The 18,498-nt window shown below is 45.1% G+C and overlaps 1 protein-coding gene across 1 annotated transcript in view; it reads left to right on the forward strand.

The window, feature by feature from the left end:
* The first annotated feature begins 434 nt into the window (after window positions 1-434).
* LOC147683513 (alpha-1,4-N-acetylglucosaminyltransferase-like) overlaps window positions 435-18,498 on the forward strand; it is a 319,098-nt gene continuing 301,034 nt past the window's right edge. The window contains exon 1 of the mRNA XM_086944867.1: window positions 435-884. Coding sequence (XP_086800993.1) covers window positions 459-884 — 426 coding nt within the window. The 5' untranslated portion in view covers window positions 435-458. The remainder of the gene's footprint in view (window positions 885-18,498) is intronic.

Below are 18,498 nucleotides of genomic sequence, written 5' to 3' on the forward strand. Positions count from 1 at the left end.
ACATGACTGGTTGGGCCATACAGTCATTGCACACTTAGGAGTGGGCAAACCACTCCTCCCCTAGTCTGCTCCGAGAGCAGAGCAAACTCGCCCACCCGCCCGCCTTCAAAGCAGCACAAAGTATAAAAGGATAATGATTCAAAGTTATTATCATTTTATGTTTCGTACTTTGCACTGCTTAAAAGCTGTGGGACAACGCCTCTCCGCCATAGCGGAGGAGCCGCCACTGACCAAACATACTACTGTGAATGCTGGTGATTAGGGAAAGGATGTAAAAGTGCGTTCTGTCAGAGGAGCAAATCCACGCCCGTAGTTGGACAACTTTTTTCATGAATAGGGCCAAGAATATTCGTGTACTGTACATTTTGTCTTAAAATAAATAAATTGCCATGTGATGTGTTCTCCCTCTTCTCTTTTATTTTCATTAGACATGCTATTATTTTCTCCGGAAAGTTGCCATGAAAACATTGGCAGCTGGGCTCCTATTGTCTGCTATTTCCATGTGCTGTTATACATTCTGGAAGAGCAAATGGCTGGACCATGAAATCAATCGCTGGAAGTCATACCTGCAAGAAACCAGAACAAGAGGCACAGCAAACTTTTTCAGAATCCTGGAAACATGGCACACTACTGGCATCTTTTTTGTGGAGACTTCAGAGCGATTGGAGCCTTCAGCACTTGAGATGTGCTCCATCGAGTCAGCTGCTCGGACGTATTACAACAAACCTGTGTTTTTCCTCATGAAAGGGCTCAGCCAAATAAACAGATGGAATGCAAGTTTCAAGGCCCTTACTCTGCTGTCATCCTTCAAAAACATCAAAATTCTTCCTTTGAGATTTGACGATGTGTTCCAGCACACTCCGATGCTTGACTGGTATCAGAAGGTATGTCGTTCATTCACAGAGTCACAGTACACTTTAGCTATTGGGTATTATGTTGTCAGGATATATTCACTCACCCGTTCACCTATTCACCAACGTTCTTACTGAAGTACCTAAAGTGCATCATGATTTATCTATTTTCTTTGCATATTTTTATTGTAAATCACTGCTCCCTTATTCTTGTTAATAATGCAATTAGAAGTTATGTGAAACGTGCATGTAAAATCGTTTTGTTTGTGTAGCCTTTCAAAAATATATTTAGCGTTTAGTAATTGTTCATTGTGGATAAAAGTCCTTTCTTTCTTCAAGTCATCTTGCAATTTTTATAGTATGCATTTACCGTGGAGAAAGGGAATCAGCATATTTGAAAGCATAATTACCTGTTTGTTCTTTTCCTCGTCGAAGTCCTTCCTTACTCAAGATGTTGAGCCTCCCAAAACTGTTTACACTAATTCAAATAACTGGAGAGAAAGACTTTTCTTTCACATTTAACAGTCCTTCTTACCTACCAATTACTGTCCGTAGCTCTTCTTTTTCCTCCATATCTTTCCTCCTTTTGGCAAACACATTTCTTGTTCTTGCTCTGTCAGCACAGAGCCCTATAGGTTGTAGTTAGGTAATTTGTTTACAAAAATTCTTTCTACATTACTAAATACGTTTAATTACATTATGCGGACATACGGATTGCTGATGGCTAGTGCAAACTTGTGTATGGTCTCAGCTCTAGCGGAACCTTGGTTTGCTTTTTGAGTCGAGCCTACCAGACACCATAAGCATTCAGGTTGCGAAATACATATTGTGGGCTTATTAAAAACATACAGCGGCTTGCAGCCTGCCCGTTGATCACCATTGGTTGGCTTTTCTGTCACTCTTAAATTCAAAGCCTTTACTTTTTTCAGCATGTCAATCTTGTGTTTGTTCCAGTGCTTAATGTGTGCCCTTGTTTGCCGGTGCACTTATTTAACACCTGCCCGTACATATTTATGACAATCCACCACATGGTAGCACTACCTGTCTATTTTTATAAACGCACATGAGCAAAGTTTTTACATTCAATTTAAAGTTAAAAAATAATAATGCTAAGATGCCCAGGCATTTTTTTTGGCTTTGGGTCACCTAATATAGTCCGAATTGTCATATTTGTAGGACTGTAATGGTGAGTATGTGCCATTAGTATTTGGCAGCGCTGGCAGGGACCAGAGGTGGTGAAAGCTGCAGTGGTTCCTTGAGAAATATCTTGGGCCTTATTTATGAAAAGTGACGCATCGCTGCGTGAAAACAGCGATGCGTCACTTTTCACTGCGCACTCCTTGCGACACCAATGATGCGTCATATTTAATGTATGATGCATCATGTCGCAAGGAGTTACAGATACGTCAGTATTTCTGACGAATCTGTAAGCGCAAAAGTGACGCATTGCTGGAGTGTGTCACAAAAGTGACGCAACTCCAGCAATGCGTCCTTTCACATGGGGAAAGCCCCATGTGAAAGGGCTTGCGTCAGTCTTACGCCTGCTGTGAGGCAGGCGCAAGATTTTGACGCAACAGCGTCCTAAAAGTGACGCAGTGAAATCTCATAGATTTCACTGCGTCACTATTGCGAGGCTTTTTGCGGGGGAACGCCCCCTCTGCATACATTATACCTGACGCAGGTATAATGTGGCGCAGGGGTTTAAAAAGTGACGCATCTACCTAGATGCGTCACTTTTTAAATATGGCGCAACAAGGCGCATGTTTTACGCCGCCGATGCTTCACAAAAAGTGACGCATCAGCAGCGCAAAACTGACGCAAGGCCTCATAAATGAGGCCCCTTGAGCCTAATATTTTGCAAATTAATCACAGGTTTGTCCCTCCACTGGAGCATGGCCTCTGTACCATTTCTCGGACTGGCCGGCTTCTATCCTTCCACTGCTTACTTTTAAGAAACTCTTTTTTTATTTGCTTAAGCACGCCATAAGACTGCGTGTGTTTTCTCGCTTTCTCTTTCGCTCCCTAATAGGCTTTCCACAAATGCCCCACCGCTCATTCCTTCTCTCTCATGCACTTCTACCCCCACACTCTCTGTTGGGAGGGGAATGTCACCAGCATGATATACACTTGTGTCCCCTGCCTTGCATGCCTGAACTGCATATCAGCGATCCTGTGTTTTTTGATTTTTGGTTCTGCCACACTCTAATCCATTGTTTGTGCATTGACCTATGGCTGGTCTTTTGACAAGCATAGGTGTTAGACCTAGTTCTGAACTGGTTAGGGTGCACCATGTGCATCCTCATCGTGACAAGGAACTACTACCTCTGTAATTGATTTCTTGTGTGGAGCGCCAGAGGTGTCAGCAGACTGTGCAAGTGAATTTTATTGAGAGGCATCAGCCATACATGAATACAAGCTTACTGGGCCATTCATCTAAAGTGCTGCTGCTCATTATGAACCCAGAATCCTGAATGGAACATACAGTGTGTTGTATGTGTGCATATGTGCTAAACGTGATAGGGTGCTGCGCATGAGTGATACAAACCTGTGGGTTCCATTTTGGAAGCCAACAGCCTGGAATCAGAGTTCCACAAAGAGGAGAGATTGCTTTCCCCAGACAGCATATGCATACTGCTGGCATCTCCTAGATGGGAGAGTTATTGCTGGCATCTCCTAGATGGGAGAGTGGAACACCAGATGCCATGGTGAGGTATGATGAGACAGACGTTCCATAGAAGTGCCAGGGGCCTCTTGATACTTTGGGCTATTAATGACTCTGTCTGCAGCTACGATTAGGTAGCTGGCTGGAGTTACAGGGTAAGGCCTATTGTTAGGGAAAGGAGTCCTTTGAGGGGCACAGATTCTTGTCTCTCGGCCTGATCTCTGTGAGGAGGGGTCATAAATAGCTTGGTGCAGCCTGCTCTCACCTTTTTTTACTTCTATGGTGGGCACTCTACCTGGAGACTGCTCTGGTGGGCAGAGCATCCTTGCAGACAAAGGACAGGCCTGGTGGGTGGCTGACCTGGACTCATGACCTGGGAAGATAGAAGCTTAAGACTCATCATTGTCTTTGTTTTGGTATCTTCTATTAAAGAGGGGGCACCCCGCAGAGTACTTAGGGACTACTACAACACCAAGGGTTGGTGTTGCACTGACAACTAAATCCGCAGATGCGAGGAAACAACGTCTGGAGTCAAGTCTGAAGAAGGAATTACTATACTGTCCTTGGTGCCAAGATATCGGGCCTGTGAGCGAGGGAAGAAAGTGCCAGCCCTGTAGGATAAGTACATTGTAGAAGAGACTGCTGTAATTGATCCTGACATGGGTCTGTCCAACAGAGACTTGCTAAGTCCGCTTCTGCAGTGCGACCTTTGGCTTTTTTTCCATGCGTAGCTGGCAAGTGTTTTAGTCCGACTGAAGCCGTGGTGATCGTCTGCTGGTAGCCTGTGTGCCCCTCAAGTGCATGTTGATAACTGTGCCATTAGGTCGAAACCAACCCTGAAGGACAAGTGAGCCCGGGAGGTGCCGTTGAGTGCACTATGAAGAATAGAGATCGTCACCGCCAGGCAGTGTGAATGAATGAATGAATGAAAGGGGTTTTGTAGAGCGGGACTGCTGCCCGAGGACGTCCAAGCGCTAGGTAGAGGAAATAGTACTCTGAGGGACGGGGGGAGAGAGCCAGGGGGAGACTATTAATTTCTGAAAAGGAATGTTTTTAACTCTTTAGGGAAGGACAAGAGGATGGGGTTGGAACTTAGGGAAAGGGGAAGGGAGTTCCATAGTTTAGCAGCATTGAGTGTGAAGGACCTGCCTCCTGCTCTGGACCTTTTGATTCTGGGGACTGCGACAAGGAATGCGTTCGTAGATCGGAGTAGCTTGCCGGGGCAGTAGGGGGTGAGAAGTGTGGGGTTCATCTCAGGGCTAGCTCTATGGAAGGCTTGATGCGATATGCACAGGGTTTTGAATTTTATTCTTTCCCTGACAGGGAGTCAGTGGAGTGACCTGATCCCTGACTTAGCCGATTCTCTGCGGAGAATCTGGAGTAGCGTACGAGCTGCGCAATTCTGAGTACGCTGGAGTTTCTGCAGCACGAATTCAGGGGCTCCCAAGTAAAAGGCGTTGTTAAAGTCGAGTCGGGACTGGATGAGGCCCTGAATGACAACCTGCTTGGCTTCAAAGGGCAGGATTGGAAGGATCTTTCTCAGCATCCGGATGATCCCGAAGCAGGTTGCTGCTGTTTTAGTTGCCTGAGTGTTAAAAGTGAGGGTTTTGTCCAGCCAAACTCCCAAACTTTTAATGTCCTCCTTCGGGGTTGGGGGTGGGCCTAAACTGGAGGGCCATAGCTGGTCGATGGGGGTGGGAGTGGAAGTGGGAGTGCTGAAGATAGCACTTGGCTTCCATTGTGCTGAAGAATTGTCATGTGCGGGCATGTGGCCATCACTCTGAAAGAGTATAATTGAGTGTATAGCGTAGTCCTATATTTTCTGTGTAATAAAGAGCTGGTCTTTTCTACAAAGAGAAAATTTGGGCTGGAAATTGATTTAATTGCGCTAGAGGGTAGGTGATATTTATAACCCCCCACTACTTTCCCAGAAAAGCCTGTGACTGCTGTCTACCATTGAGAGTCAGGTAAGGAAAGGGTTGTATATAGCCCAGTTTGCAGAGCCATAGTAAGGGAGGCCCTGGGTCATCAGTGGCATATAGGCTCAGACCTATGTATGTGGCTCAGTGTGTTCTGCCAGCCCCTTGGCCTTTTGAATGGTGACTGACAGTCTATGTGTTGTTAACTGGTCACGCTGGGAATGCCCCCTAGCTCTTAAAACAAACTCATTGACAAGCTAATGCTGATGATAGCTCGCGTTTACCAGTGTGAAAAAAAGCCCCAGAACACCATGTAGTAGCACACACTCCAAAAGTACACATTACTTGTTTAATGTGCTGAATGACCAATCACTAGTACTCCTTCAGTACTTCGCTTGCAACCAGCTGTACTTGAGTCTGCATCTCTTCTCTTTACATCTAGCTGAGATTCTGCCTTTTGCCTCTTTCACTATATACAACAACGTTCCCTTAGCTCTTGCCGAAAATATCCAAAGGCCAAAAGAGCCGAACTACAGCTCAAAGCAAGCGTCCTTTTCATGTGTAAAAGCTGAAAAGCATGGAGACCGCAGCTGAAGACCAAGCTGTAAATAACTTTGGTTAGTATGCAATAAAATTGACCTACCAGCAAGAATTCTTCAAACAACCACGGCCCTCATATCTCCAGTTACAGCCTCAAAGCCTAGTTACTGAGGGGCATATTAACAAGGGGGCAATAAATACATTGCGGTGATAATGTTATCGCCGTATCAACAAGGCCACTTAGCGTTGGTTTTCAATGCCTAGTGACCGGATTTATTATCGCCTGGCCTCGCATTGCTAATGAGATGCAAGGTAGGCGTGTGGTAGGCGTGTCTGGGAATACTTCAGGGAAATCTATCGCTAACGGGGCTTCGCGATATTAACAACGAAGCCCCGTCAGCCTTAGCCTTGTGATTTATATCGCTAACAGGGGCTTAACTCAGGAATTTAACGTCTGCTAAATTCCTGACTTAGGCATACCTGTAATGGGGGTGGACTCTGTGGCTGAAACCACAGGCCCTATCAACAAGGTTATCGCCATTTGCAATGGAATATCACTGGAAAACCAGCGATATTCCATTGAAAACAGCGATAATCCCCGCTATCGCTGGGATTTTTATCTCCATGGCGTTAACCGTTGTTAATACACCGCTAACATGGAGATTATCGCCAGCGATAGCTGGTGATAGATTTCCTCACGCTAACAGTGGTCAGCGATAATTATCGCTGCCGCTTGCTAATATGCCCCTAACTGCTTACTGCCCACTTCAGCTTAATCTCTCGTATCACAGGACACCGCTGTTCTTTTGATAGACCTCTTCATTGATTGATGTCACTGCCAGACACTCAAAAGCTGGAGCTCCATTTGATCCTGGGCAGAGGGACAGACCAAGGTTCACTGATAGCTTCCATTTTTAACTCTGTGCAATTATTGCCTTTATGCTGTCAGATGAAGGTATTGGCGGGGTTCATATTTTTTCAATAAATGCTCACTGCTCGTAGTAGTAAGCTGCAGGCTCTTCCAATCTTAAAGTAAGTTAATGTGTGCTTATATCATATTACAAATTGAATCCATGTTGTGATCTTTTTTCAACCTTAAAACTCTCCTGTGAAGCAAATAACATACCACGTTTACAGGCTTAGTGACACCTTTATATTTTGCCAGCCTTATGTTTTAAAAAAAATCATAATAAAAATCCATACATTTTCATACGTGGGCTTTCGTTCAGCCCTATTCATCCACTAGCCTGTTTAAGCGCTCCTGGCGTTCACATTCTGCTTCTGCCCACCACAATGCAGGGCCTTGAGTATTGGGTCTGCCCGCTTCTTCATCTGGCTCTCTTCACACATACGTGACGGCTGCATTTTGCTCGTGCACACTTGCACATCCATCTGAAAATGAACCCACTCATGTACCAGGGACGGTAGGCTACACTTTGCTTTTATTTCATTATTTAAAATATTTTAGTGTGATTTACATACACTTACCACCTTCGGACCATGGCACTTTCTTACTTTTCACTTTTAATGCATACTGCATATCTTTGCAGCATTAGTAAATAGCATCTGCAAAGTTACCAGGTACAAAAGGTGAGACCACTTTGCTTTATCAGTGCTGGTTATCACATGTTCGATTTAGAAAAGGGGATGGTGATGAACAGAGTGTCTGAGTTAAACAGACCACTCTTACCCAGTCCAAAGATCAGGGCTTGATCCATCACCGTTATTTATCTCACTGCCCCATCCCAGCTCAGAACCTGGCTATATGCAAATCAGTCTGTCCCTGGCCCAGTGCATCATGGGAACAGGGCAGACTAAACTACCAAGCCAATTCTTCACCAGAAAGGAGACAAGCTACCGGGGACCGGTTTCTGGCATTTCAGCCTTCTTCGGCCCGGCTTGCTTGAATCCTGATGGAGCAGTGAGAAAGGGACTCATGTCTGAGTATACCCTGCCACACCTATAGTGGCCAAAAACGATTTAGAAAAGGGGGTGGTGATGAACAGAGTGTCTGAGTTAAACAGACCACTCTTACCCAGTCCAAAGATCAGGGCTTGATCCATCACCGTTATTTATCTCACTGCCCCATCCCAGCTCAGAACCTGGCTATATGCAAATCAGTCTGTCCCTGGCCCAGTGCATCATGGGAACAGGGCAGACTAAACTACCAAGCCAATTCTTCACCAGAAAGGAGACAAGCTACCGGGGACCGGTTTCTGGCATTTCAGCCTTCTTCGGCCCGGCTTGCTTGAATCCTGATGGAGCAGTGAGAAAGGGACTCATGTCTGAGTATACCCTGCCACACCTATAGTGGCCAAAAACGATTTAGAAAAGGGGGTGGTGATGAACAGAGTGTCTGAGTTAAACAGACCACTCTTACCCAGTCCAAAGATCAGGGCTTGATCCATCACCGTTATTTATCTCACTGCCCCATCCCAGCTCAGAACCTGGCTATATGCAAATCAGTCTGTCCCTGGCCCAGTGCATCATGGGAACAGGGCAGACTAAACTACCAAGCCAATTCTTCACCAGAAAGGAGACAAGCTACCGGGGACCGGTTTCTGGCATTTCAGCCTTCTTCGGCCCGGCTTGCTTGAATCCTGATGGAGCAGTGAGAAAGGGACTCATGTCTGAGTATATCCTGCCACACCTATAGTGGCCAAAAACGATTTAGAAAAGGGGGTGGTGATGAACAGAGTGTCTGAGTTAAACAGACCACTCTTACCCAGTCCAAAGATCAGGGCTTGATCCATCACCGTTATTTATCTCACTGCCCCATCCCAGCTCAGAACCTGGCTATATGCAAATCAGTCTGTCCCTGGCCCAGTGCATCATGGGAACAGGGCAGACTAAACTACCAAGCCAATTCTTCACCAGAAAGGAGACAAGCTACCGGGGACCGGTTTCTGGCATTTCAGCCTTCTTCGGCCCGGCTTGCTTGAATCCTGATGGAGCAGTGAGAAAGGGACTCATGTCTGAGTATACCCTGCCACACCTATAGTGGCCAAAAACGATTTAGAAAAGGGGGTGGTGATGAACAGAGTGTCTGAGTTAAACAGACCACTCTTACCCAGTCCAAAGATCAGGGCTTGATCCATCACCGTTATTTATCTCACTGCCCCATCCCAGCTCAGAACCTGGCTATATGCAAATCAGTCTGTCCCTGGCCCAGTGCATCATGGGAACAGGGCAGACTAAACTACCAAGCCAATTCTTCACCAGAAAGGAGACAAGCTACCGGGGACCGGTTTCTGGCATTTCAGCCTTCTTCGGCCCGGCTTGCTTGAATCCTGATGGAGCAGTGAGAAAGGGACTCATGTCTGAGTATACCCCGCCACACCTATAGTGGCCAAAAACGATTTAGAAAAGGGGGTGGTGATGAACAGAGTGTCTGAGTTAAACAGACCACTCTTACCCAGTCCAAAGATCAGGGCTTGATCCATCACCGTTATTTATCTCACTGCCCCATCCCAGCTCAGAACCTGGCTATATGCAAATCAGTCTGTCCCTGGCCCAGTGCATCATGGGAACAGGGCAGACTAAACTACCAAGCCAATTCTTCACCAGAAAGGAGACAAGCTACCGGGGACCGGTTTCTGGCATTTCAGCCTTCTTCGGCCCGGCTTGCTTGAATCCTGATGGAGCAGTGAGAAAGGGACTCATGTCTGAGTATACCCTGCCACACCTATAGTGGCCAAAAACGATTTAGAAAAGGGGGTGGTGATGAACAGAGTGTCTGAGTTAAACAGACCACTCTTACCCAGTCCAAAGATCAGGGCTTGATCCATCACCGTTATTTATCTCACTGCCCCATCCCAGCTCAGAACCTGGCTATATGCAAATCAGTCTGTCCCTGGCCCAGTGCATCATGGGAACAGGGCAGACTAAACTACCAAGCCAATTCTTCACCAGAAAGGAGACAAGCTACCGGGGACCGGTTTCTGGCATTTCAGCCTTCTTCGGCCCGGCTTGCTTGAATCCTGATGGAGCAGTGAGAAAGGGACTCATGTCTGAGTATACCCTGCCACACCTATAGTGGCCAAAAACGATTTAGAAAAGGGGGTGGTGATGAACAGAGTGTCTGAGTTAAACAGACCACTCTTACCCAGTCCAAAGATCAGGGCTTGATCCATCACCGTTATTTATCTCACTGCCCCATCCCAGCTCAGAACCTGGCTATATGCAAATCAGTCTGTCCCTGGCCCAGTGCATCATGGGAAAAGGGCAGACTAAACTACCAAGCCAATTCTTCACCAGAAAGGAGACAAGCTACCGGGGACCGGTTTCTGGCATTTCAGCCTTCTTCGGCCCGGCTTGCTTGAATCCTGATGGAGCAGTGAGAAAGGGACTCATGTCTGAGTATACCCTGCCACACCTATAGTGGCCAAAAACGATTTAGAAAAGGGGGTGGTGATGAACAGAGTGTCTGAGTTAAACAGACCACTCTTACCCAGTCCAAAGATCAGGGCTTGATCCATCACCGTTATTTATCTCACTGCCCCATCCCAGCTCAGAACCTGGCTATATGCAAATCAGTCTGTCCCTGGCCCAGTGCATCATGGGAACAGGGCAGACTAAACTACCAAGCCAATTCTTCACCAGAAAGGAGACAAGCTACCGGGGACCGGTTTCTGGCATTTCAGCCTTCTTCGGCCCGGCTTGCTTGAATCCTGATGGAGCAGTGAGAAAGGGACTCATGTCTGAGTATACCCTGCCACACCTATAGTGGCCAAAAACGATTTAGAAAAGGGGGTGGTGATGAACAGAGTGTCTGAGTTAAACAGACCACTCTTACCCAGTCCAAAGATCAGGGCTTGATCCATCACCGTTATTTATCTCACTGCCCCATCCCAGCTCAGAACCTGGCTATATGCAAATCAGTCTGTCCCTGGCCCAGTGCATCATGGGAACAGGGCAGACTAAACTACCAAGCCAATTCTTCACCAGAAAGGAGACAAGCTACTGGGGACCGGTTTCTGGCATTTCAGCCTTCTTCGGCCCGGCTTGCTTGAATCCTGATGGAGCAGTGAGAAAGGGACTCATGTCTGAGTATACCCTGCCACACCTATAGTGGCCAAAAACGATTTAGAAAAGGGGGTGGTGATGAACAGAGTGTCTGAGTTAAACAGACCACTCTTACCCAGTCCAAAGATCAGGGCTTGATCCATCACCGTTATTTATCTCACTGCCCCATCCCAGCTCAGAACCTGGCTATATGCAAATCAGTCTGTCCCTGGCCCAGTGCATCATGGGAACAGGGCAGACTAAACTACCAAGCCAATTCTTCACCAGAAAGGAGACAAGCTACCGGGGACCGGTTTCTGGCATTTCAGCCTTCTTCGGCCCGGCTTGCTTGAATCCTGATGGAGCAGTGAGAAAGGGACTCATGTCTGAGTATACCCTGCCACACCTATAGTGGCCAAAAACGATTTAGAAAAGGGGGTGGTGATGAACAGAGTGTCTGAGTTAAACAGACCACTCTTACCCAGTCCAAAGATCAGGGCTTAATCCATCACCGTTATTTATCTCACTGCCCCATCCCAGCTCAGAACCTGGCTATATGCAAATCAGTCTGTCCCTGGCCCAGTGCATCATGGGAACAGGGCAGACTAAACTACCAAGCCAATTCTTCACCAGAAAGGAGACAAGCTACCGGGGACCGGTTTCTGGCATTTCAGCCTTCTTCGGCCCGGCTTGCTTGAATCCTGATGGAGCAGTTGCAATGATACCAACTTTTCAGCCCACACTGCTTCTTCATTGTTATAGCAGGGTGTTAATAAGGACACTGAAGGATTTATCTTCAAGATAGCTTTATTCCGTAAATTGACAAGCAGGTACAAGAGCACAACTAGTCAGCCAGCTATCTCCTCTGTAACTGACCTTCTCTCCCCGGCAGGCTTCACATTCCATGTTCCATGGAACATGAAGTCAGCGGAGTATTCAACATAGCACAACACAGGATAAGGATGATATAACACATCCCTCTCCTCTTTTTTAACGACAATAAAAGAAAAAGGACTATACACATTACATACTAAAACAATGGATGGAAGAATGTAAGAAAATGCATTGAAATCAACATATACAAAACAAGAGTAAGAATGCACATGTAATGTTACATGGTAACATTTTCAGAAATATAATCTTTTAACCAAACTGGAGGTTTTTTTTCTCGTTTGGACTGCCCGGACTCAGAGGTCACTTTTTTTTAGATTTAAATCAGAAGAACTTCCAACATCACATTCAGAACTATGTGACCCTAGATCCAGTGAATCGTTTGAAGTATTATCATTTACTATTGCTGGTGGACCTACACTAGTGTTGCTAAGAGAATTTCCATCAAAGAATGAGTCATCAAAATCATACATATTAGGTACTGATTTAGTATTCAATTCAATTCAATTCAATTTTGCTTTATTTCGATTCAGGTTTGCAAATCATAAAAGCATACATTAAAACAATCATATAGATATACAAGATCTATTTACAAAGGTAACATAAAAAAATTCACAATACAATTTATTGTCCCTTAGTTAAAACGGTTAGTAACAAGCAAAATGAATCAGTTAAAAAAAAAAATCCCTATTTGTATTAATATAAGTCAGAGCTGGCTATTGTACAGTATTTAATCTAGATGTGCTCAATGACGAACAATACATTTAAGAAAGCTAACTATTATAAAAACTATATGCTCCCCTTCTAGGAGCTGCAGAAAGATTAAAGCCAGACGACATTGTCTGTATCCAGTGTAACGCAGCAATGGAACAAGGCATTTTTTTCTGAGATCTTTATAAAATTTACAAAATAAAATGGTGTGCAGAGTGGATTGCTAAGAGATATCGTCACAGGGACAGGGTATAAGATCTTTAACCCAATTATTTCGAGTGGGGAAAGCAACCAATCTGTGAAATAAGTTCATCCTAAACCTGACCACCAGATAGCGCTCATAACTATTGATGTTATATGTAAGGTACGGTTGTATTGTAGGTATCGCTTGTATGAGCAGGCTATGGATAACAGATGGTTTCGTGCCCTCACTCGTCAATCTCAGGTCTTCAAGATGAGCAAGACATTTCGCTTTTAAAACCTTCCTCGGGATCTCGCGAATTGAGGAGGGGTTATAAAAATATTTGTCCCATCCCAAATCATTAAAAAACCTCCTAATATACCACAACCATCTAGATTTATGAACATTATCCCTGGCTAAGCAATCAGAAAGAATAGACTGAGTAAAAGTTGCTTTCTCCCACATCCAAATTCTTCGCCATAATATGGGGGGGTTCCAACTTCGCTAAATCTGTCACGTATGGGAGTCCCAACTCTGTGTGACAGTACTGATTTAGTACTAAATGAAGGTGCAGAACATTTAGCAACCCTCTTAAGGTTCCAAACGTTTCTATCAGTGAGGCATACAGCATTGTTCATAATTTCAACAACTTGTACATTTTGATAAAAACTACTGTCCTCTTTAGAAACATTTCCAAGTCTTTTTTACTCTAACCCTTTGTAAAATAATTATATCAGACTCTTTTACACCATGTTTGGAATTGTACCATTATTTTCTATTAGTTTGAAGCGTGTCTGCTCTTTCTCTTACAGAGTCCTCTGACCAGTGTACAGTCCTAGACTTGAATACCCAACCAGGTGTAAACTTTGTTCTGGGATTCCTACCAAGCATAAGAAAAAAAGGTGGATACCCAGTTGCTTCGCAGATCGATACTCTGTAAGCCCAAACATTTTTTAACACTTGGGTTTCCCAATCACCACCCTTAGCTTACATCTGAATAGCTATGTTATGTTATGTTATTTAGTATTTATAAAGCGCGTAGCTACTCCCAGGAGTGTCCCGGCGCTAAAGAGAAAAACCACGTAACAGCAGCAGGGAAAACACCCAATGCAGAAAGCTGGCTGGACCCTACAGTTGGAAAAGCCAAGTCTTTAATTTCCTCCTGAAGGCGAGGAGGTCCTGTGCCTGTCTCAAAAAGAGAGGTAGACTGTTCCACAAACGAGAGGCCACCACTTGAAAGAATCTTCCCCCTGCCCGGGACAGCAAGACCTTAGGAATAGAGGCCAGAAGCTGAGTAGATTACCTCAAGGTACGTTGCAGTGTATAGTGTTGAAATCTTTCCATAGGTAGAGGGCGCCTATCTTGTGAAAGGCTTTGAAAACCAAAACCAATGCTTTGAAATGGATTTGTTTCCAAACTGGAAGCCAGTGTAAGGAACACAGAAGATGGGTTGTGTGGGTCCTAGGATCTGCCAAAAAGATAGCCCTGGCCGCCACATACGGAACCATCTGCAGACGACTGAATAAGTAAAGCGGGAGGCCCAGGTACAGGGAGTTTACGTATTCTAGTCTCGAGACCACCAAGGCCTGGACTGCCGTCTTTCTGTCAGAGACTGGGAGCAGGGGGAGAACATTTCTCAGCATTCTCAACACCCCAAAACAGGTCCCAGCCACCGATTGAATCTAAGCCTTCATCGAGAGGGCAGCATCCAATTTGACCCCAAGATTTTTCAAAGTAGTAACTAGAGATGAGGAGGGTGGGGGGACATGTCTTGCGGGAACCAATTGTGCCATGCTTCACAAGGGCTTGAGCCAAAGAAGATAATCTCTGACTTTTCAGAGTTGCACTTCAGTTGGTTTTGTCTAAGCCAAGTGAATACCTCTGAGATACTAGTGTTGATCACATCGTCTTTGAACTCAGCACCCTTCTCGCAAGTGAACAATAATTGAGTGTCGTTCGCATACAATACTATTTTGGCACCATACTTTTCAGGAAGGAGTGCAAGAGGGGCCATATACAGGTTGAACAAAGTTGGGCTCAAAATTGAGCCCTGTGGAACTCCAACATTTATGGGAGGAATGTCTGCGGTGAAAGGAGGGGACCAGATTGTTTGTTTAAGAAGGAGGTGAACAATCTCAATACCGTTCCTCCGACACGGCCCTCCTCCAGTCTTTGCAATAGTCTGGTATGAGGCACAGTGTCAAAGGCCGCAGAAAGGTCCAACAACACCAAAACTGCATTGCCTCCTTTGTCCAGAGTGGCTTTTATATCTTCAGCAACTTCTTCCTTGGTGATGTTGGCCCTGAAGCCCGACTGACTCGGATGCAGAAGATGGTTGGCCTCCACGTACTCCGTGGTGACAATGTTGACATATTTTTCCATAACCATGGAGAAAAAAGGCGGCAAGGAAATAGGCCTGTAGTTACTTGCTACCATAGGGTCAGCCGAGGGTTTTTTCAAGAGCGGCAGAATTTTAGCATGTTTCCAGGTCTGCAGCATGTGTCCCTTGTGCAGAGCGCTGTTCACGATAAATTTAACCGCAGGGTTTAACACTTCTGCAATAGATGTCAGCACTTTGGCAGGACAAGGATCAGATTGTGAGCCGGACTTGAGAGCCTTCATGAGTGCAAGGGATTTCTCCAAAGTGATAGCAGGAAACTTCGTCCATGAGGAGTCGGTGTTACGCCTAGCAACGGAGAGTAAGACAGTGGCTGCTGCTAGTGCTGGCAACTGAGCTTCAAAAGAATCCTGGATGGTTTTAATTTTATCATAGAAGAAACATGCCATAAGGTTAGTCCATTCATTCGTAGGGGCAAACAGGCAACCAGTGGCCGGCGGAAATGCGAAATTTTAAACAATGTAAAAAAGTTCTCTGCTTCTATTACTGACCTGATCGATTTTAGTGGAAAGAAGAGTTTCTTTCCCTCGCGGACATTTATATATTGATCTTTTAAAGCCTGCTAATGAATGACTTTATCAGTAGAATTGTAATTCGGCTGCCACTCTCTTTTGAGGCGTTTCCATGCACTCTTGCTTTTCCTAAAGGCCAACGTAAACCAGGAGGCAGAAGCTCGGTTAGTTTTAACTGCCCTCGAGGTTGGAGGGGCCATTTCTAAGGCGCAGAGTTAAAGCCAGTGCTCTAAAGAGTGCATATCCCTCTCAAGATTCCCACTCAGGGGAATAGGGTGGTGACTCAGTGCACTCTGCATAGCCTCTGAGGAGATCAGGTGGAAGGGCCTAAAACTGTTGGCACAGGTCTGGCCTAGTGGTTGGAGCCTGTCTAGCTCTCTGCAGACTCTAAAACCTATCAAGCAATAGTCAGATGAAAAAATGTGATCCAACGTATGCCCTTTTTCATGGGTCGGGGTGCATACATACGGGGTCAAATTAAGTATGTCCAGGAATTCACGCAGCCTCACTGACTCTGGTTCCAAGCGTTATCCATATGGATATTAAAGTCTCCAAGGACCAGGCAGTGGCTATATTTGGCTACTATAGGGGAGATAGCATGACTGGTAGATTCTAGGAACTTTCCTGCCAGCCCCGGTGGGCGGTAGATAACTAACCCTGCGATGGACTATTGGGCCAAGACAGTTATAAGGAAACCCATGCTCTCTGCCCCTTCTAACTCCATGGTTGGTAATGAAACGCAGTTTAAAGGACCTCCGAAAGATTAAAGACACACCCCCTCCTCTCCCCTCAGGTCGATCCTTCCTTAGGATTAGGTAACCTGGGGAGATCGCATTAGCGATAGTGAGGTTAGATGCTTCAGTCAACCATGTCTCAGTTAGAAACAACAGATCAGGTGTTGAGTCAACTAACAGGTTGTGGAGTTGAAGCTCATATCTTTTTTTACGGAGCGAGTATTAAGTAGGAACGCCGTCAAGTGGTTGTCTGCACCGTCCCGCTGGGCTCTGTACATACCCATGTTCGAATTTACCCAGCGTTTCCCAAAATTGGGGGAGGACCCCCAGTTACAGTGTTTACAAACCCAGTGATTAGCAACCCCCTGCACAGGGATATGGTTCCTACAGCTCTGCGCGCATCTGATGCGTGCTCCCACTGCGTCCCATTTTGAGGTGTTCAGGGTAAAAACAACTAGACCACACTGTTTAGGAAAAATGGCAGTGCTCGGTGCAAGAAGCCTCCAAAGTCAGGGTTCGATTCCCCTTCCCTCTCCAACCAAATCCCCGTTAAAAAAACACAAAAATTCAGCACACGTTTTTAAAGGTTTCAGAAGAATCAATTTTAGTGCAAACGAAATGTGAGGTAGCAGCAGGTTCAATAAACAATTCAAATACAACAGAATAATGATTAAAAAGTTTAAAAGATTTAAAGCTAGTGCAAAAAATGCTAGGTAGCAACAGGTTCAGCAAGGAAAAGGCCGGTCTGTGCAGTATGGGGTCTGGCGAGCTCACGCAGCGTCCTATTTTGAGATGTTCTGGGTAAAAACAACTATACCGCACTGTTTAGGAAAAATGGTGGTGCTCGGTGCAAGAAGCCTCCAAAGTCAGGGTTCGATTCCCCCTCCCTCTCCAATCAATTCCCCATTAAAAATAGACACTAAAATTCAGCACACATTTTTAAAAGTTTCAGAAGAATCAATTTTAGTGCAAAAGAAATGCGAGGTAGCAGCAGGTTCAATAAACAATTCAAATACAACAGAATAATGATGAAAAGGTTTTAAAGATTCAAAGCTAGTGCAAAAAATGCGAGGTAGCAACAGGTTCAGCAAGGGAAATGCCGGTCTGTGCAATTATGGAGTCTGGGTTGATAGGCGATAGAGAAAGGAAAAGGGGGGGGGGGATAGGAGGTGGGGAGAAAGAAATAAGATTTGTTAAGGGCTTGATTTTATGCTTATTCTATCCCTATTTATGTTATAATGATTATAGAACATCTATTATACCTGCTCCAACAGTTTATTCGGTAAATGGTATAACACTGAACTTCCACAGGGTTGTCTAATATATGCAGATGACGCCTCATTTGCAAAGATTTTATCTATGGGCCCTACAGCTTTATTTACAATACATTACCTAAACTTATTATATGTCATCCATAGCCTTCGCTTTAAAAGTGTTTTTTATAACTCTATTAATGCGCCCCACCGTGCTATTACTGTTCGGGTTGTACAGTGACGTAGTTCTATATTTGATACCCAGTTTGTTTAAATATTCCTTAACTTTGTTTGACATAAACTGTACACCATTATCACTTAATAGAATTGAAGAAATACCTTTGATTTGAAACGATTGGTCAAGGAAATGAAGTACTGTTTCAGTGTCTGCCTTACTGACCACTTTGACAGAAGGCCATCTTGAAAATAAATCCATAAGTACCATAGTGTATTTCTGCTCAATTCCAATGGGACCCATGATGTCAATCACAGTACATTCCCAAGGTGACCTGGGTTTGGTCATAACACCTAAAGGAGGTTTGAGAGTGACTAAAGATTTATTAGCAATGTAGGAGAGTAGGGTCTGCTTCCTATGGTTATCCCCACTTTTTGCTGTGATTCTCTGGTTTTTCGACTTTATTGTGGCTGTGGGCCTGCCAATCAGACCCACAGCCCAGCTGTTCTCTCTCTAAATTGATACCATGTACTTTAGGTACATACCAGATTGTTTACTGGGTCACCCTTGTGAGCCCCTGTATAGTGTACCATAGGTACCCAGGGCATAGGTGCACCTTAGGCCTACCAGGGGCTGCAGCATGTATTGTGCCACCCCTGGTTTGCCT

The sequence above is a fragment of the Lissotriton vulgaris genome, chromosome 11 (genome assembly GCF_964263255.1).
Source record: "Lissotriton vulgaris chromosome 11, aLisVul1.2, whole genome shotgun sequence".
In the NCBI taxonomy this organism is placed as follows: domain Eukaryota; kingdom Metazoa; phylum Chordata; class Amphibia; order Caudata; family Salamandridae; genus Lissotriton; species Lissotriton vulgaris.